Consider the following 22001-nt stretch of genomic DNA (forward strand, 5'->3'; position numbering starts at 1 on the left):
CCTTTTTCTCCTCTCCAGATGAGATGCAGATGTAGACTTCCCATTAAATCTTGCAATTTCGGCCACTTGCATGCCTTGTTTGTACTGCTCAATGATTTCCTTCTTAACATCCACCATGATCATCTCCTTCTCACTGCCTTTCTTTTCAACCTTTTTCTGCATGGGGGCCGTCATATACGCTTTCAGAGATACTACAATACAGTATTAATAAATTCTTGTCATATTTAATGAAACTGACAGTAAGACAGCAGAGGAAAGAGTCTATATCTGAAGGCAGTCTGACCTAAAATGAAACAAAGCATTCCTTAGCTTACTCTTGTGTGGAAAAGTGAAGTACGTACATAGGTGGTTTGAAGTGACAAACAAGACACTAGTGCCAGTTGTGGGCACCCTCCAGAGTTCTGAAACCACCGATTTCTGCCACAGCCTGAGATCAAGCATGTGACCATGGGAGATGGTCACCCACAATTCCACAGCCAGAGAGACAGAGACAGAGAGAGAGAGAGAGAGAGAGAGAGCCATTGGCTCAGTTGTGATCATGTGACTTTGTTTCACATACTACTATTGTAAGACATTACTCATTTATCAAGTTAAAATTTATTAGAAATATTTCCTTGTTTTGTGGAACACTTACAGAACGAGTTACTTTTACAATCCAAGATTTACTATAATTAGTTATGTTAATAATTAATTTTTTAATTGGCCATTACCTATGGCTCTCTAATAGACCTAACAAAAAAAATCATGTATATTGCAATTAAAAATAACCTATTCCCCCTGCATTTTCAGACTTCATCCATTCAGCTGGCAAATATGTCCCATTGGAACTATGGTAACATTTTAGGCTCTCAAAAGGTTTCTAGAACCTTTTTTTTGCTTTTGGATACAAATCATGTCAGTTCAGTATAGTGCCTTAAAAATAATTTTGTCTCCCTGAGCTAAAGCCAATGATGTACAGAAATTAAGCAGCAAAGAACATTCTAAGTAGACAACACTCATGGTGTGTGTAGTCAGTATAGAGATACTAAAATGTTCCTATTTTCAAAAGAGAAATATTTGTTCCTTGTGGTTCCTAACATTCCCTGGTAGGGATGAAAAGCTTACAAGTATAATACCAGGGTCCCAGCAAGATATGGTAAGAGGTAAGAGAGCAAAGAAGCTGAATTTGAATACCCTTACATAAAATTTTTATTTATTTATTTATTTATTTATTTATTTATTTATTTATTTATATATGAAATTTATTGTCAAATTGGTTTGCGTACAACACCCAGTGCTCATCCCAAAAGGTGCCCTCCTCAATAACCAATTCCCACCCTCCCCTCCCTCCCACCCCCCCTCCCTCCCACCCCCCATCAACCCTCAGTTTGTTCTCAGATTTTAGGAGTCTCTTATGCTTTGGCTCTCTCCCACTCTAACCACTTTTTTTTTTTCCCTTCCCCTCCCCCATGGGTTTCTGTTAAGTTTCTCAGGATCCACATAAGAGTGAAAACATATGGTATCTGTCTTTCTCGGTATGGCTTATTTCACTTAGCATCACACTCTCCAGTTCCATCCACGTTGCTACAAAGGGCCATAGTTCATTCTTTCTCATTGCCATGTAGTAATCCATTGTGTATATAAACCACAACTCCTTTATCCATTCATCAGTTGATGGACATTTAGGCTCTTTCCATAATTTGGCTATTGTTGAGAGTGCTGCTATAAACACTGGGGTACAAGTGCCCCTATGCATCAGTACTCCTGTATCCCTTGGGTAAATTTCTAGCAGTGCTACTGCTGGGTCATAGGGTAGGTCTATTTTTAATTTTTTGAGGAACCTCCACATTGTTTTCCAGAGTGGCTGCACCAATTTGCATTCCCACCAACAGTGCAAGAGGGTTCCCGTTTCTCCACATCCTCTCCAGCATCTATAGTCTCCTGATTTGTTCATTTTGGCCACTCTGACTGCCGTGAGGTGATATCTGAGTGTGGTTTTGATTTGTATTTCCCTGATGAAGAGCGACGTTGAGCATCTTTTCATGTGCCTGTTGGCCATCTGGATGTCTTCTTTAGAGAAGTGTCTATTCATGTTTTCTGCCCATTTCTTCACTGGGTTATTTGTTTTTCGGGTGTGGAGTTTGGTGAGCTCTTTATAGATTTTGGATACTAGCCCTTTGTCCGATATGTCATTTGCAAATATCTTTTCCCATTCCGTTGGTTGCCTTTTAGTTTTGTTGGTTGTTTCCTTTGCTGTGCAGAAGCTTTTTATCTTCATGAGGTCCCAGTAGTTCATTTTTGCTTTTAATTCCCTTGCCTTTGGAGATGTGTCAAGTAAGAAATTGCTACGACTGAGATCGGAGAGGTCTTTTCCTGCTTTCTCCTCTAGGGTTTTGATGGTTTCCTGTCTCACATTCAGGTCCTTTATCTATTTTGAGTTTATTTTTGTGAATGGTGTGAGAAAGTGGTCTAGTTTCATCCTTCTGTATGTTGCTGTCCAGTTCTCCCAGCACAATTTGTTAAAGAGACTGTCTTTTTTCCATTGGATGTTCTTTCCTGCTTTGTGAAAGATGAGTTGGCCATAGGTTTGTGGGTCTAGTTCTGGGGTTTCTATTCTATTCCATTGGTCTTTGTGTCTGTTTTTGTGCCAATACCATGCTGTCTTGATGATGACAGCTTTGTAGTAGAGGCTAAAGTCTGGGATTGTGATGCCTCCTCCTTTGGTCTTCTTCAAAATTACTTTGGCTATTCGGGGCCTTTTGTGGTTCCATAAGAATTTTAGGATTGTTTGTTCTAGCTTTGAGAAGAATGCTGGTGCAATTTTGATTGGGATTGCATTGAATGTGTAGATAGCTTTGGGTAGTATTGACATTTTGGCAATATTTATTCTTCCAATCCATGAGCACGGAATGTTTTTCCATTTCTTTATATCTTCTTCAGTTTCCTTCATAAGCTTTCTATAGTTTTAAGCATACAAATTATGTACATCTTTGGTTAGATTAATTCCTAGGTATTTTATGCTTCTTGGTGCAATTGTGAATGGGATCAGTTTCTTTATTTGTCTTTCTGTTGCTTCATTGTTAGTGTATAAGAATGCAACTGATTTCTGTACATTGATTTTGTATCCTGTAACTTTGCTAAATTCATGTATCAGTTCTAGCAGACTTTTGCTGGAGTCTATCGGATTTTCCATGTATGATATCATGTCATCTGCAAAAAGTGAAAGCTTGACCTCATCTTTGCCAATTTTGATGTCTTTGATTTCCTTTTGTTGTCTGATTGTTGACGTTAGAACTTCCTGCACTATTTTAAACAACAGTGTGGACATCCCTGTCGTGTTTCTGCTCTCAGGGAAAAAGCTCTCAGTTTTTCCCCATTGAGGATGATGTTAGCTGTGGGCTTTTCATAAATAGCTTTTATGATCTTTAAGTATGTTCCTTCTATCCCGACTTTCTCGAGGGTTTTTATTAAGAAAGTTTGCTGAATTTTGCCAAATGCCTTTTCTGCATCGATTGACAGGATCATATGGTTCTTATCTTTTCTTTTATTAATGTGATGTATCACATTGGTTTGTGAATGTTGAACCAGCCCTGCATCCCAGGAATGAATCCCACTTGATCATGGTGAATAATTCTTTTTATATGTTGTTGAATTCGATTTGCTAGTATCTTATAGAGAATTTTGGCATCCATATTCATCAGGGATATTGGCCTGTAGTTCTCTTTTTTTACTGGGTCTCTGTCTGGTTTAAGAATCAAAGTAATACTAGCTTCATAGAATGAGTCTGGAAGTTTTCCTTCCCTTTCTATTTCTTGAAACAGCTTGAGGATAGGTATTATCTCTGCTTTAAATGTTGGTAGAACTCCCCCAGGAAGCCGTCTGGTCCTGGACTCTTATTTGTTGGGAGATTTTTGATAACTGATTGAATTTCTTCGCTGCTTTCTATTTCCTCCTGATTGATTTTTGGAAGAGTGTGGGTGTTTAGGAATTTGTCCATTTCTTCCAGGTTGTCCAGGTTGTTGGCATATAATTTTTCATAGTATTCCCTGATAATTGCTTGTATCTCTGAGGGATTGGTCTTAATAATTCCATTTTCATTCATGATTTTATCTATTTGGGCCATCTCCCTTTTCTTTTTGAGAAGCCTGGCTAGAGGTTTATCAATTTTGTTTATTTTTTCAAAAAACCAACTCTTGGTTTCATTGATCTGCTCTACAGCTTTTTTAGGTTCTATATTGTGTATTTCTGCTCTGATATTTATTATTTCTCTTCTTCTGCTGGGTTTGGGGTATCTTTGCTGTTCTGCTTCTATTTCCCTTAAGTGTGCTGTTACATTTTGTAACTGGGATTTTTCTTGTTTCTTAAGATAGGCCTGGATTGCAATATATTTTCCTCTCAGGACTGCCTTCGCTGCATCCCAAAGCATTTGGATTGTTGTATTTTCATTTTCGTTTCCATATATTTTTTAATATCTTCTCTAATTGCCTGGTTGACCCATTCATTCTTTAGTAGGGTGTTCTTTAACCTCCATGCTTTTGGAGGTTTTCCAGACTCTTTCCTGTGGTTGATTTCAAGCTTCATAGCATTGTGGTCTGAAAGTATGAATGGTATGATCTCAATTCTTGTATACTTATGAAGGGCTGTTTTGTGACCCAGTATGTGATCTATCTTGGGGAACGTTCCATGTGCACTCGAGAAGAAAGTATATTCTGTTGCTTTGGGATGCAGAGTTCTGAATATATCTGTCAAGTCCATCTGATCCAATGTCTCATTCAGGGCCCTTGTTTCTTTATTGACCGTGTGTCTAGATGATCTATCCATTTCTGTAAGTGGAGTGTTTAAAGTCCCCTGCAATTACCACATTCTGTCAATAAGGTTGTTTATGTTTGTGAGTAATTGTTTTATATATTTGGGGGCTCCCGTATTTGGTGCATAGACATTTATAATTGTTAGCTCTCCCTGAGGGATAGATCCTGTAATTATTATATAATGCTCTCCTTTGTCTCTTGTTACAGCCTTTAATATAAACTCTAGTTTGTCTGATGTAAGTATGGCTACTCCAGCTTTCTTTTGACTTCCAGTAGCATGATTAATAGTTCTCCATCCCCTCACTTTCAATCTGAAGGTGTCCTCAGGTTTAAAATGAGTCTCTTTTAGACAGCAAATAGATGGGTCTTGTTTTTTTATCCATTCTGATACCCTATGTCTTTTGGTTGGCACATTTAGTCCATTTACGTTCAGTGTTATTATAGAAAGATATGGGTTTAGAGTCATTGTGATGTCTGTAGGTTTCATGCTTGTAGTGATGTCTCTGGTACTTTGTCTCACAGGATCCCCCTTAGGATCTCTTGTAAGGCTGGTTTAGTGGTGACGAATTCCTTCGGTTTTTGTTTCTTTGGGAAGACCTTTATCTCTTCTTCTCTTCTAAATGACAGACTTGCTGGATAAAGGATTCTCGGCTGCATATTTTTTGTGTTCATCAATTGAAGATTTCCTGCCATTCCTTTCTGGCCTGCCAAGTTTCAGTAGAGAGATCTGTCAGGAGTCTTACTGGTCTCCCTTTATATATTAGAGCACGTTTATCCCTAGCTGCTTTCAGAATTTTCTCTTTATCCTTGTATTTTGCCAGTTTCACTATGATGTGTCGTGCAGAAGATCGATTCAAGTTACGTCTAAAGGGAGTTCTCTGTGCCTCTTGGATTTCAGTGCCTTTTTCCTTCCCCAGATCAGGGAAGTTCTCAGCTATGATTTCTTCAAGTACACCTTCAGCACCTTTCCCTCTCTCTTCCTCCTCTGGAATACCAATTATGCGTAGATTATTTCTCTTTAGTGCATCACTTAGTTCTCTAATTTTCCCCTCATACTCCTGGATTTTTTTATCTCTCTTTTTCTCAGCTTCCTCTTTTTCCATAATTTTATCTTCTAGTTCATCTATTCTCTCCTCTGCCTCTTCAATCTGAGCCGTGGTCATCTCCATTTTATTTTGCAGTTCATTAATAGCATTTTTTAGCTCCTCGTGACTGTTCCTTAGTCCCTTGATCTCTGTAGCAAGAGATTTTCTGCTGTCCTCTATACTGTTTTCAAGCCCAGCGATTAATTTTATGACTGTTATCTAAATTCACTTTCTGTTATATTGTTTAAATCCTTTTTGATCAGTTCATTAGCAGTCGTTATTTCCTGGAGGTTCTTTTGAGGGGAATTCTTCCATTTCGTCAGTTTGGATAGTCCCTGAAGTGGTGCGGGACTGAGGGGCACTTCCCCTGTGCTGTCTTGAATAACTTGTGTTGGTGGGCGGGGCCGCAGTCAGACCTGATGTCTGCCCCCAGCCCACTGCTGGGGCCACAGTCAGACTGGTGTGTACCTTCTCTTCCCCTTTCCTAGGGGTGGGATTCACTGTGGGGTGGCGTGGTCCGTCTGGGCTACTTGCACACTGCAAGGCTTGTGGTGCTGAGGATCTGGCATATTAGCTGGGGTGGGTAGGCAAGGTGCACAGGGGCAGGAGGGGCAGTCTCAGCTCGCTTATCCTTTGATGATCTGCTATGGGAGGGGCCCTGCGGCACCGGGAGGTAGTCAGACCCGCTGCCGCTGCCGGAGGGATGGATCCGCAGAAGGACAGCATTGGGTGTTTCACAGTGCAAGCAAGTTGCCTGGAGGGAACTGGTTCCCTTTGGGATTTCGGCTGGGGGGTGGGCGAGGGAGATGGCCCTGGTGAGTGCCTCAGGGGCTCAACAACTCTCCTTCCTGTTTTCCTCCAGCCTTCCAGCTTTCCAAGCAGAGCTGTTAACTTATAACCTTCCAGATGTCAAGTCCCTCTTGCTGTCAGAACACACTCCGACTGGCTCCTCCGCTTTTGCCAGCCAGACTTGGGGCCTCTGTTTGGCCGGCGGGCTGCCCCTCTGCCCCAGCTGCCTCCCGCCAGTCCATGTAGCAGGCACCACCTCGCCGCCCTTCCTACCCTCTTCCGTGGGCCTCTCGTCTGCGCTTGGCTCCAGAGAATCCATTCTACTAGTGTTCTGGCGGTTTTCTGGGTTATTTAGGCAGGTGTAGGTGGAATCTATCTAAGTGATCAGCAGGACATGGTGAGCCCAGCGTCCTCCTACACCGCCATCTTCCCGAGCTAAAATTTTTAAAAATAGCTTGGATAATATTTTATGTGGTTTTGACCTATGTTTTATTCTTAAATCGGCTCTAATTTTGTCTTACAGTAAAACTTTTCTGGTTAAGTGAACCTTACAGTTTGTAAAGAAATTCAGCAACTTCACATAAAATTTGATTTCTTGCCAGTAGAGACTATCATAACAAAGTTTTCTGTTCTCTAAGAAAGTTTTTGCTTTTGTATTATCCTCTGTGTAGTATTTAGTGAGTTTTTGGCTTAGTATATTCAGGTGTATGCATTACAAAGGTATTTTTCATAAAACAACTAGACAATATCATTTTGAGAGTTCACCGTTTAAACTGTGCTGATAAACATTTAATTCTTATATTTCCTTTTGAAGAGCTAGCCAGCAGTTATATAAATGCTGGTATTGGTATAGATGGGGATATAGGCTTTGGAAGGAATCTTTTGGTCTAATTTGATCAGTGCTGTTATATTTTTATTTTATTTTATATTTTATTTTATATTTTTATTTTTAGAGAGCACACAAGAGTGGGGGGAGGGACAGAGTGGGGCAGAGAAAGAGAACCTTAGGTAGGCTCCACCCCTCAGTGCAGAGCCTGATGCAGGACTTGATCCCACAACTCTGGTATCATGACCTGAGCTGAAATCAGGAGTCGGACACTCAACCGAGCCACCCAGGTGCCCCTATTTTTTTCTTTTTTTAATTTGTGTGTTAAAGAGGGTTAAAAGTCAAATGTTCTTCCTCTGCTGTTGATTCTTCATTATATTTAGGAGAGGAAATTGCCTTGTTGTGGGACTAAGGAAATAGGAAAACACAGCTTATAAAGCTATATTTTATGTTTGTGTTATCCTTGGAGCATTCATTTCATTATTTTATTGCTAGTTTCAACAGTAAATACAGCAATTAGTTTGTGTGCCCTGAAGGACCATGGTACTTTAATGATGATGATTGTTTTTTTCCTTTCAGGAGAGAAGCCACAAGTCTTACCGTCCCTTAACAGTATTGACATTTCGCTTAAATTATCTGTTTAGTGAGCTGAAACCAATGTCATATCATCTCCTAAATATGATTTTTCATGCTGTGGTTAGTGTGATATTTCTTAAAGTCTGCAAACTTTTTCTGGACAACAGGAGTAGTGTCATTGCTTCTTTACTTTTTGCAGTGCACCCAATACACACAGAAGCAGTAAGTAAAAGTGTAAATCAATTTTTTTTTTTTTTAGCAGAGCCTACATAATGATTATAATGGTATATGTTTTTAAGCAAAAATTTAACTGTGGCTTTAAATCAAATATTTGAAGATTTTTTTAATTAGTGTTAAGTCTTAACTTTCTAGGCTACATAAAATTTTTAAAATTAAAAGTTTTGAAACAAGCATTTATTATTTAAGGGTATAAGATATAATTGCTCAAGATTAGTAATGTAAAATATAAATGAATACAGGTCTGTTTTGCTAATGTTTTATGAATATAGATTTAAAATATTTGTCAACTTGGCATTGTGTTTCAAAGGATAGGAAATATTTAGTAAGGCAAATTTAAGTAAAGGATGAAAATATATCAAAATATATGTAAACATAAACACATCCTAGGGGCCCCTGGGTGGCGCAGTCGGTTAAGCGTCCGACTTCAGCCAGGTCACCATCTCGCGGTCCGGGAGTTCGAGCCCCACGTCGGGCTCTGGGTTGATGGCTCAGAGCCTGGAGCCTGTTTCTGATTCTGTGTCTCCCTCTCTCTCTGCCCCTCCCCCGTTCATGCTCTGTCTCTCTCTCTCCCAAAAATAAATAAACGTTGAAAAAAAAAATTAAAAAAAAAAAAAAACATAAACACATCCTAACAAATGATGATACCCAGTACTTTCATGTTGTCTCTTGCCATGTGTTTCAAAATTGTTAGCTGTCTCTGCTGTTGCCAATATGTCTGTCAGCCAGTACCTCCTAAGACATACTTAAAGTATAACTTTATTTTTCTTGAAAACCGTGAAACCCCAAAACTGCGCACAACAGAGCAAAGAGGACTCTGTTCGATTGCTTTGTTATGAGCTTTTGGTTGTAAGCAAAAATGTGTATGTTTAATCTCCAAGTGTTTGAATGTCTGTGTGTATTAGAAGGGGTGTGTGTGTCTCTCACTGTCTTGAACCTTTTTATGTCTAATTGAACAGATATTTTTCCATATGTTTATAAAAATGATAGGTTGTTTTAAATTCTACAGTGAATTCAAAGTACTTTTTTTTCTTTTTTTAATTTTTTATTTATTTAAAAAAAATTTTTTAAGTGTTTGTGTATTTTTGAGACAGACAGAGCATGAGCCAGGGAGGGGCAGAGAGAGAGGGAGACACAGCATCCGAAGCAGGCTCCAGGCTTGGAGCTGTCAGCACAGATCCCGATGCGGGGCTTGAACTCATAGACCATGAGATCATGACCTGAGCCAAAGTTGACGCTTAACCAACTGAACCACCCAGGTGTCACAAGAGTACTTTGTTTTTAAGTTTATTTATTTTGAGAGAGAGTATGAGTAGGACAAAGGCAGAGAGAGAATCCTAAGCAGGCTGCGCACTGTCAGCAGAGATCATGACCTGAGCCGAAATCAGGGGTCAATGCTTAACTGACTGAGCCCCCTAGGCGCCCCCAAACTTTTTATATACTGGCCTCTTTTTTTTCTTTTTTTTAAGTTTATTTGTTTTGAGAGGGAGAGAGAGAATCCCACACACGCTCTATGCTGACAGCAGAGATCATGACCTGAGCTGAAATCAGGAGTTAACGCTTAACTGATTCAGGCACTCAGGCACACTTTAAAGGAAGAGGTTTGAGGGTTTTATATTTAATTTTTTAGAATTTAAAAGGGCTTTTTAAAGTTCATTGTCTTTAGTTTATAAGTTTATTTTGAGATAGACCTTACTGAATTTATGATGTTTTTATATTTTAAGAACACTTGTATTTTAAGAAAATATGAAGATGTTAGGTTTTTTGTTTTTTTTAATTAAGACCTACTCTAGATATTGTACTAATATTATATAAGATGTTACTGTTGATGGAAGCTGGGTAAACCGTACACAGGACTTCACTGTATCTATTTTTGCAACTCCCAGTGGGTCTGTAATTATTTCAAAATAGTGATGATAATAGAGCTATTGTAGAGTCACTGGAAAATATATTTTTATGGAAGATACACAGATTCACCACACGAGGGCACTCAAAGAATGTCTAAGAAACTGAAATATGCTTGAAAAATTATGGCAATTTATTTTCTAAAGTGCTGTTCCTATTATATATGGTAGTTAAATTTTCAAGAGGCTCTTCATTAATATGAACTCCTCTCCCTTTCCCTTTTTAGGTAACCGGTGTTGTAGGAAGAGCAGAACTTTTGTCATCTATCTTTTTTCTAGCTGCATTTTTGTCATATACCAAATCAAAAGGACCAGATAATTCCATAGGTAAGTGTCTAACATTTAATTTTTTTTTCTATAGATATAAAACTTGCTAAGTAATTTTTACTTACTCTATTTGTTATAAAATATATGCCACACTTGGGTTTATCTTTATATATTATACTATTTCAGCATGTATGGACATACGAACATGATATGCAACATTGTCAATAGTAAAAATTATTTTTGTATGCAGTTTATATTTTATCATGACTAACAGATTCTGTATTTAATTTAACTTAAAAAATTTACCCTAGAGTATAGGAGTTTTAGAGTCATTCCTAGTTCCATCTGTTGTTACCTATCAAAGATACAAGTACTAATACTTCAGTTGTCTTTCTGTAATATCACCTGTGAAGGCCATGAATTGTATTGTTTAGATAAAGTTGAAAGCCTATTAGAATATAACTTTTATTAGGTGTTGATCATAATTCAGCTATTTATGGAGTCCCTACCATGTGTCCCACCCTGGAAAATGCTTTGTACACATTAGCTCATTAATCCTAGTTATGCCAGGTATTATCAGAAAACAAGTTCCAGGCAATAAAAATGATTTGTGTGAACAGTAGACCTGAAAGAGGTTTTACATAATAGTAACCTGTATTTGGTTGATCTAAACTTTAACTCTAATTTTTTTTTCCCTACATCATTGGAGAATTTTCTCACTATAAACCCAAAGTACTGATGATAAGGGGCCTAATTTTACATTAACGGAAACTAAGTTTCAACAAATAAGTGATTTAGCCAAACACCTTTAGTGTTGTCTTAGATTTGTAATATAGGTAGGTTTCTATCTCCATTTCCTGGAATGAAGTTCCTGGTATACAGTAGGTGTTCAGTATATACTTGTTGAGCAAATGACCAAGTCAGCGATTAAATTATAATTAAAAAAAGTGCTGAACCTGCTTTGGACCTCTCTCTGTCCAAATAACTCCCATAGTCCTATTCCACATTACATAATTTTATACTTGAGACCATAAACAGATTTGTCATCATCTTTTGTATTCACTATTTAACGTATGTGTCCTTGCAAAGGTTTCCAATTTGTAATTATTTGATCACTTTAAATTCTAGGTTATTCATGACCCACACCCATTTTGAAAGCATGATCCACCTCAGGGCCTTTGCGTCTTTCTGTTACTTTGGGTTTCTGCTCAGATGCCATTAGCAGCACCACTCATCTTCCCATTCCTTTCTATTTCCCTTCACCTTCTGTTTTTCTTTATTAACACTTAGACCATCAGTTAACAAATAAATCTTGTTTATATGACTATTATCTTTCTCCTCCACAAAATGTAGTAGATACTTAAAATAACTATTTGAATATATGTGATTGCTAAAGGTTTGTATCTTTATACATGTAAAATTCAGTTTAGAAACCTATATTTTGAAATTGGAATGAATTTTAATGATTGAAATGGATTCTGTATTTATACGTGTATATTTTTAAGTGTTGTTAGTGTATCTAGCAGGGGGACTTGTTTTGGACAAAATTACACATGGTTAACTTTAACCCCAGAGATCTATTTATAAAATCAAAGTATGTGTTCATACAGTAATGTAATCACCAAAAATTGAAGAACTGAAGTGACTGGTTTCAATAAAGCTTTTGCCTTTATTAGAGCTGTTAGTTGCTGAGATTGAATCCAGCATTACAGAATGCAGCTGTTTGCTTTCTGTCTTGGAGTGGAATTACAAACTAGGAGAAGCTCTGAATTTAATGTCAGAAGAACCAAGTTAAAGTCCTGATTTCTTTATTGTGCATGACTGTTTTTTGGACCTCTAAAATTCTTTCTTCATCTTAAAAATGCACATGATTACATCTTCCCTTATATCACAGTAGAGTGATTTTGAGACTCAAATAATATATGCTAAACTGGTTATACAAGCCATTTGATATATTGTTTTAAATATCTTTTCAAGGCCGTTATTTCCCACTAATTTTTATTATATTCATACCCTTCCATTCATACTATTCTCTGTATCATTCATTTGCTAAGCTTATTCCCTCCTCCTCTCTATGCATGCATACCTCTTCCCCAGTTTTTCTATGTATATATCTTCAAGGTTCAACTTTAGGTTCAGCTTGTTTTGTAAATAATCACCTACTGATTTCTTTCCTGTATGAATTTCTTACGGAATTTAGCATTATGTTTCATTCCTTGGTATAATGTACTTTTGTATTGATGGTTTTGATCTGACTAGAATATGAGATTTTTTTTTTTTTTTTTTGAGGAAAGTAATACTGTTTTACTGGGTATCTCCAATAGTGTTTGAAGGTTTTTTGAGTTGTTTTTCTTTCAGTAATTTTAATCAGTAGAGTATTTTAAAGTTGAAAACAATTTCAAAAATAAATGAATTTTTGTAGTAAGCCCAACAACAAAAGAAGATATATCAAACTCATGAATTATTTTTCTATTTATACTTGGATTTAAGTCAATTATTTGAGATTTTGCTCTGATTAATGTTCTTAATAAGTAAACCTGAGGTCACACAATTATACTGCAATATGCTTTTTTAACTTGAAAAGAATTGGAGGTCATATTTTACAGTAGGAAAACTTAAGCTCAGAAAACTTGTTCAAAGTCATAAAGCAAGTTAGTAGATATGGAATTATTCTCAAAATTCATTCTTCTTGAATCAAATTATTACTACTAACTAGTTGATATTGCTTAAAGTTGATGAAGTAGGTTTTCTATTTAAGTAGGACTTATGAATATTCTATTGATAGTATTTTTAAGTATATATATATATATGTATGTATATATATATATATATGTACATATATATGTGTGTGTATATATATCCTGAGAGAGAGTGCAAGAAGGGGAGGGGCAGAGAGAGAGAGAGGAACACTACCAGCACAGCCCAATGCAGGGCTCAAACCCACAAAGCCGTGAGATCATGACCTGAGCTGAAACCAAGAGTTTGACACTTAACTGACTGAGCCACCCAGGTGCCCTCTAATGCAGATTTTTTAAAAGAGTAGTATTAATTTAAATTCTATTTATCTGTTTCAGTTTTTATACTCTTTAAAATAAGAATGTTATTCTACTTTGCTTAGTAGTTTTCAGTTTGAAGTTTTTAATAAATGACAGATATAATAAAACATATAGATGTCTGTGTAATAATTTAAAGAATTTGCCTTCATTTCACATACATGGTTCATTAATCACAACACTCCAGCCTTTAAGCTTCCCTTCTCCAATTTGGCCACCCTACCTTTGTTTTAAAAATTAGTATTTCAGGGCGCCTGGATGGCTAAGTCGGTTAAGTATTTGACTCTTGATTTCAGCTCAGGTCATGATCTCAGGGTTCCTGAGATTGAACCCAGCTTTGGGTTCTGTGCTGACAGCAGGGAGCCTGCTTGGGATTCTCCACGCCCCCCCCCCCGCCCCTCCCTGTGTGCGTGCATGCATGCGTGCATGCTGTCTCTCTCTCTCAAACTAAATAAACTTTTTAAAAACATTTCATTAGATAATTTTCCTCTCTACAAAAATTTTTTAGTTTAAGTTATACATTTCGATGTTTTGTTTTGGGTATATAAAATCACAACATTTAAATACATTTTGAAATATGAAGTATAGGTTAATGGGAAATAACACAAATGTGAATATAGAATCATGAGTTTTTTAGTAATGTCCAGCAGTTATATAACTTAAAATATTCATTTATGATACTATAAAATTGTTTTGTGTAGTTTATATTTTTCTGTTCTTAAATTGCAGTATGGACTCCAATTGCTTTGACAGTGGTTTTAGTTGCTGTTGCAACATTGTGTAAAGAACAAGGAATAACAGTTGTGGGAATTTGCTGTGTGTATGAAGTATTTATTGCCCAGGGGGTAAGGAGAAATACAATTTTTATTATTATCTTTTATCCTATTTGAATTTGATGATAATAAACTTGGTTTCTAAATGTGTCATTATAAATTATTCTCTTTACCAATAATGTTACCAAAAATTTGCAAGAAACTGGCATATTTTGTCCTCGTAGCCACTGAAAATTACTTAACATTTTATAACTCCTTCAGTTTTTTAAGACTGTTGTTTCAGTTTCAATAATGGAACCATTAGGTAATTTGGAAATGTACACAGTAATACCGTCCAATATGATTCATTATTGGGTAAGATTATTGGACTCATTTTTATTCCTTATCAGTTCCACACATTGCTCCATACTGATTTTATAATTACAGTCAATTTATATCTAATCTTGCATTTTGAATGTATTGCATTGTTGAAAACGTTGTAGTATATTGTTATTTAAAACTTTTTTTTTCCTTTTGCAGTATACTTTGCCATTATTATGTACTACTGCCGGACAGTTTTTCCGTGGGAAGAGTAATATTCCATTTTCTATGCTGCAGACACTAATAAAACTCATTGTTTTGATGTTCAGTACACTATTACTTGTTGTGATTAGAGTCCAGGTCATTCAGTCACAACTTCCAGTATTCACCAGGTATGGAAATTCTGGTTCTTTTTTTTGTTTTTGTTTTGTTTTGTTTTGTTTTCATCCTTTCTTTAACTCTTGATGTTCAGTGATTATAATAGAAGTGTTTGATTTACATTGAGTTTTTTTTTCTTTTTTCATGTTTATTTATTTATTTATTTATTTTGAGAGAGAGTAAAAACAGAGCACAAGCAAGGGAGGAGCAGAGAGAGAGAGTGAGAGAATTCCAAGTAGTCTCCACGCTGTCAGCACAGAGCCCAATGCGGGGCTCGATCTCATGAGTCATGAAATCACGACCTGAGCTGAAATTAAGAGTTGGCTGCTAAATGACTGAGCCACCCAGGTGCCCCTACATTGAAGTTTTTTTTAACAGCTTTTTGTATAATTAATATTTTTTTTAAACCTGCATATATTTATAATGTACAAATTAGTAAATTTTGACATATTGAGTACACTTATGAAACCAACGAATGAAAATAATGATTTTAACCTAATGAAACTTTAACCTATTTTAACTTAATTGGTTATTAAGTGATGTCTTATATAGTTTAAGTGATTTTTATCTACTTGTTCTATTATTAAGTAGAGGATGTTGAAATCCTTGACTATAATTGTAGATTGGTCTATTTCTTCTTGTAGTTTTTACTTCATGTGTTTTAAAGCTCTATTTTCAAGTGGTTAACATCTAGGATTATAATGTCTTGATGAATTAATCCCTTTACCTTTATTAATGAGTTTCTTTATCCTTAGTAATAATCTTTACTCAGAAATTCACTTTATATATCTTTTGTTAGAGTTACATGGTTTATCTTTTTCCATCTTTTTACTTTTTATCTATCAATATCTTTTTTTTTTTTATTTTGAGAGAGCAGGGAGAGACAGAGAGAGGGAGAAAGAAAATTCCAAGCAAGCTTTGAACTGTCAGCACAGAGCCCAGGGCAGGTCTCAATCCCACAAACCATGAGATCATGACCTGAGCTGAAATCAAGAGTCGAACACTTAACCAACTGAGCCATCCAGGCACTACTATCAGTATCTTTGAAGTTGATATCTTACAGGCTGCATATAATTGAGTCTTCCTTTTTTGTTTGATCAGATAATCTGTTTTTTAAATGAGGTGTTTCAGCCATTTACATTTAATGTGATTTTCGTATTGTACCATTTTTGTTTGTGACTAAAGGACTTTATCATTTCTTGACCTGTAGGTCTGTTGATGCCAAATTGTTTTAGCTTTTGTATATAAAAATATCTTTATTTTACCTTTGTTTTTGAAAAATATTTTCCCTGAGTTTAGAATTCTACGCTGACTGTTTTGCATTCAGCACTCTAAAAATGTTGCTCTACTATTTTCTAGCTTGCATTGTTTTACTGGGAAAATCTCTGTCATCTTTATTTTTGTGCTTCTGCATATCGTGTGTCTTTTTCTCTATGTCTGCTTTTATTATTTTCTCCTCACCATTGTTTCTCTTTTTATTTTATTTTTTAAATTGAGACATAACTGATATATAACACTATATGAATTTTAGGTATACAGTGTCATGATTTAGTATATGCGTATTGAGAAATTATCACAATAACTTTACTTAACATCCATCACCACACATAATTACAGAGAATTTTTTTCTTGTGATGAAAACTTTTACGATCTACTTTCTTTGCAGCTTTCAAATATGTAATATGATATTATTAACTATAGTCCCCATGCTGCATATTACTACTGTAGGACATACTTATCATATAACAAAATTTGGGTGAAGGTGGTCAAATGATACAAACTTCTGGTTATCCTTACTTTTATTTTCATGCGTACTGTGCTTAGGTTAACTGAGTTTAGAATCTATATGTTTTAGTATGTAAATTTTGGAAATGTTTTAGCCATTACTCACTGAAATTTGTTTTTATTCTTCTAGGACCCCAATTACATGTAAATTAGGCCTTTTGAAGTTGTCACACTAATGCTCTGTTTATTCCCCTCCCAAAACTATTTTCTCCGTTTTCATTTTGGTAGTTTCTTCTGCTTTGCATTCAAGTTCACTGGTCTTTTTTATGCAATGTCGAGTCTCCCTTTAATTTTTTCTAGTTTTTTCATTTCAGACATTGTTTTCATCTCTAGAAATTGTTTAAGCCTTTTTTCTATGTTTCATGTCTTTACATGTTCTAGTACTTTAATGTCTTCATCTACTAATTTTCTTGTGTGTGTCATTTCTTAGTTTAGATTGAATAATTTTTCTCCTCATAGATTATATGTTTCTACTTTTTCACATGCCCAGTAATTTTTTAGTAGATGCCATATGTGAGTTTTACTTTAATATATTCCTATAAATATTTTAGAGTTTTATTTTGGGATGCATTTAAGTTATTTGAGAGATGTTTCATCTTCTAGTCTTGCTCTTAAGCTTTGTTATATGAGACCACAGCATCATTTATGATAGAGGTAATTTTCTTCCACTACTGATTCTGTCTGATAGACTGTGACTTATGAGAGCTTTTATTCTGGCTGCTGAGGAACTATTCCTAGCTTTGTATGGCATTTGAGAATTTTTATCTAATTCGTTTGAGAGGTAGTTTCCTATTTCTATTATTTTTCCTGCTGCTGTAACAAATTAGCAGAAACTGGGTAGCTTAAAGCAGCAGAAATTTATTCTCTTACAGTGTTGGAGGCCACAGTCCAAACTGTGTCAGGCATAGTTGGTTCCTTCTGAAGACTCTCAGGAAGAAGTCTGTTCCATGCCTCTTTCCTAGTAGCTTCTAGTGGTTGCTAGCAGTCTTTGGCGGCATTCCTTGGTGTGTTGCTGTATCACTGCAGTGATTATACATTTGGTTTAAGGCTCACCCTAATCCAATGTGACCTCATCCTAACTTGACTAATTACATTGGCAAAGAACCTATTTCCAAATAAGGAAGAAAATCTGAGGTTCTGGGTAGACATGAATGTTTGAGAGACATGGTTCAACCCACTACACTGACCTTGAGTATTTCCATATATATATGCTGATCAGTTCTGATCAGTACTACAAACTGGAAGGAGACCCTCTACAGATCTGAGTTCTCTTTCTCAGCAGCTTTCTTCTCTCTGGTATTCTCCCCCACTGACTCTATCGACCTGGGCTCCTAGGGATCCCAGTTCCATCTTCACAACTCAGGGATACTCCTAGGCTCCACTGGGTTCTCCCTCAATGCTCCACAGACTAAGAACTGTATCCAAGTATTGAACTTTCCAGGTAGGGTTTCCCTCATTTGTTTTCCTTCTCTTGGGTATCATTGTCTTTCTTTGCCTGATACCCAACTGTGTTATGTCTTGTCCAGTTCTTCTCTCCTTTAAGACTAGAAGCAAAAAGGGGCACCTGGGTGGGTCAGTCAGTTGGGTGTCCGACTTCAGCTCAGGTCATGATCTCACCGTCCGTGAGTTCGAGCCCCACATCAGGCTTTCTGCTGATAGCTCAGAGCCTGGAGCCTGCTTTGGATTCTGTGTCTCGTTCTCTCCCTGCCCCTCCCCCCACTAGCACTCTGTGTCTCTCTCTCAAAAATAAAATAAAAACATTTTAAAACATTTTAAAAAAAGACTAGAAGCAAAAGTTATACTGAATTTAACAGTCTGCATATCTTGTTTTCCTGCTCTAACATTTAGCATTTTCCCATTTCACCTTTTTCAGGGTAAAATTTATAATGAAATTTAAAGGGGCACCTGGGTGACTCTGTCGGTTAAGCATCTAATTCTCAATTTCGACTCAGGTCATGATCTCATGGTTTGTGAGATTGAATCCTGCATTGGGGCTCTGCCCTAACATTGCAGAACCTGCTTGGGATTCTCTCTCTCTCTCTCTCTCTCTCTCTCTCTCTCTCTCTCTCTCCCCCTCTCTCTCTGCCCCTCCCCAACTCACACTCTCTCTCAAAAAAATAAAAAAGTTAAAAAAAAATAAAATGAAATTTATACTAGTTTCTTATCCAATTTTATTTAAGTGACTAACGTTACATGCAAGATCTTTTAACATTTCCACGCAATATTCGTTTCAGTAGCATTTTTTTCTTTGAAGAATAATTACTTTCTAATTTCATGAATTTTTACTTCTGAGTCTAGCTGTGCTAAACTGAACCAACTTATTTAAATAGTAAAATATGGAAAAGAGATTAAACTGTAAATATATTTCCTTCTTTACCCTCATATTCAGTGTTACTGTTTTTATTCCTTTTAGAGAATTTGGATCAACTGTTTTTATCTCCATTTCTGTAGTATGATAATGTGGTTTATATGTATTAATGTATTTTGTGTATGTGTGGATAGCTATATGGATTATATTACATATAAATATATATTTTCCAAATATAAGCATTTAAAAGTATGCGTATATATAAATTTCTTGTATTAAATTATCGGTGAAGTTGACTATAATATGGTTTCACATGCTTTGCCACATGTTCTTTTTCTATAGTACAGTTATTAAATCAGCTATTCTAAATAAACTATTAATTATAGAACTGAACTTCGAATAGTGGATTATAGGAAAAAAGACAGCCTTGTGTTCAGTTCTGTTCGTTATTTGATAATTCAAGCCTTGACTCAAGATTTGTTATTTTTCATATATGTAGACATTCAAATATGAAAGTTTTAAAAATGATGTTATTTGTTTAAATAGTATTTACTGTTTCCCAGCCATTTGAATTTTTAAGAAGACCAAGTCAAATAAATGGTAGAGGTTGATTTTTTTTATTAACTCATTCGTTATAAAATGAGAAATTGGGCTTTTAAAGACTAATATTAACAAAACCAATAAAATTTTGAATGTAGCCTAAAGAAATGAGTATCTGAAGCCATTCATTTGAAATATACTTAAAAAATGATTTGACTATGGTTTGACTTAGTTTGCAAGAAGCAGACTGAATTAATGAAACGTACATGTAATATATCATGGCCTGGACAAATATAAAATAGGATATAAGCAAACTGTAAGAGACTCTTAACTATAGAGAACAAACTGAAGGTTGATGGAGGGAGGTGGGTGGGGGATGGGCTAAATGGGTGATAGGCATTAAGGAGGGCACTTGGGATAGCACTTATATATATACGTTATATATGTTATATATAAGTTATATATAAGTGATGGATCACTAAATTCTACACAGAAACCACATATGTTTTACCATGTATGTTAACTAGAATTTAAATAAAAACTTGGAAAAAAAGTATAAGCTTATGTTAGTATGTAATAGGAGAAAAAGTAGAACACAAATAAAATGTTACATAGGGAAATACAGCTACTATTCTATACTGGAAATTTGGTTTCAGCTTCCTAAAAGTCTAAGCAAAGAGGAAAAGCTCATAGGTGATACAGTTTTCTGTCCATGACAAAAGAAAACCTTTCTTTCTAGGAAGCATAATTTTTATTAGCATTTAGTGCTGAAAGAAGCATCTCATGCAGAAGAAAATATTGGTTAGTGTTCTCAGAAGCACTCGTACAGCACCTACAACGAGTCTATTAAAATGTTCTTTTTACTTTTAATCAGGTTATAATTTAATGAAAGCACTTCTGCAGGGTACACATGTCTGATCTAGTTGCCCTTCCAACCATTCCTCATAGATTCTCAACTAGATATTTCATAAGGGTTGGACATTTTGAACTCCAGTGAGGACTGAGGTATTCATAAAAAATACTTTGTCATTTTAAGTGAGACTACATATGAAATACTGCTTTTTTGGTATTTTATTTATATGTTACATATTAATTTTGTGTTTGAAATGTGTTTTAGATTAAATAACTTTTTTTTTAAATCTTTTTACAGATTTGATAACCCAGCTGCTGTAAGCCCAACTCCTACAAGGCAGCTAACTTTTAACTACCTCCTTCCCTTGAATGCTTGGCTTCTATTAAATCCTTCGGAACTGTGCTGTGATTGGACCATGGGAACAATACCACTTATAGAATCATTTCTAGATATTCGAAATCTTGCCACATTTATTTTCTTTTGCTTTTTGGGGGCTTTGGGGGTATTCAGTCTCAGATACCCTGGTGATTCCTCCAAGACTGTTTTAATGGTAAGAAAACTTTCTTAATTTTTCAATTGATACAACATTCAGTTGATTTAAAGACCACCTTTAATTTGTCAAAGCATCTTCTTAGAAATAGTATTTTTGTTTATTCAACATCACCCCAATTTATTAATTTATTTTAGGTTTTATATATATATCAGAATTTCATATGCAGGCATATATATTCAGCATGTAAAATAAAAACTGGTTATAAATTTCCCAATTTGGTAGGAACTCTAAAATCATGAAGCATCCCTTTTGGCATCATTATCTTCTACTTCTTTATCCAAGTAGATTATACACTTTTTTTGAGGAAATGGATCATATTATATACTTTGTTTTCTTGACACAGAGAAGAATGTCATGTAAGGTAGACAGCTAGAAACATATTAGCTCTTTAGTTCTCATTAGTAAGACCTCATTATTCTATGAGTTATTTTTTACTATGTTCAGATGACTCTGATTATGTACAAAGTCTTCTTATTCAGGATGTATTTCTTTGTAATTTTCTTACTTTGCTGTCACTTCTAACAGTTTTGTTTTCCTTTAAATTATTGAAGACAATAATAATCTTTAACATTTTCTTGAGCATTTGCTACATGCCAGAAAGTGTTTCTAATACTTTACAAATACCTGGCTGCAGTCACTAGATTAATTTAGTCATTCACTAAAAGTTTTTTGTTGTGATCTGTGTACCAGGCAGCATTTTAGGCACTGAGGATATGATAAATACAAGGCCCCGATTACCAGGGAATTGGCATTTTGGAAAATTTTGAAGCTAATCTCTGATATATAGAGACAATTGAAAGAATATAGGGTTTGGGAGAAAGATCATATTTACTATTATTTTTTGATCTGTTGAGTTTGATCCTAGTGGGGAATTTGAATAGCACCTGGTGCCTGGAGTTCAGAGGAGACGCCTAAGCTACACATAAAAAATTGATTGCAGTATTGGCATAGAGATAGTAATTGAAACCAGGATATGATTAAGAAAGT

The 22001-nt window shown here is 35.6% G+C and overlaps 1 protein-coding gene across 2 annotated transcripts in view; it reads left to right on the plus strand.

Moving 5' to 3' along the window:
• TMTC3 (transmembrane O-mannosyltransferase targeting cadherins 3) overlaps positions 1-22001 on the plus strand; it is a 60997-nt gene that overhangs the window by 13510 nt on the left and 25486 nt on the right. For both annotated transcript variants that reach the window (XR_006294435.1, XM_043561965.1), the window contains exons 3-7: positions 8067-8285; positions 10432-10531; positions 14254-14369; positions 14817-14989; positions 20759-21011. Coding sequence is in view for 1 of the 2 variants with exons in the window: in XM_043561965.1 (XP_043417900.1) it covers positions 8067-8285; positions 10432-10531; positions 14254-14369; positions 14817-14989; positions 20759-21011 (861 nt within the window). In the remaining variant the exon portion in view is untranslated. The remainder of the gene's footprint in view (positions 1-8066; positions 8286-10431; positions 10532-14253; positions 14370-14816; positions 14990-20758; positions 21012-22001) is intronic.

Source organism: Prionailurus bengalensis, chromosome B4, assembly GCF_016509475.1.
Source record: "Prionailurus bengalensis isolate Pbe53 chromosome B4, Fcat_Pben_1.1_paternal_pri, whole genome shotgun sequence".
NCBI lineage: Eukaryota > Metazoa > Chordata > Mammalia > Carnivora > Felidae > Prionailurus > Prionailurus bengalensis.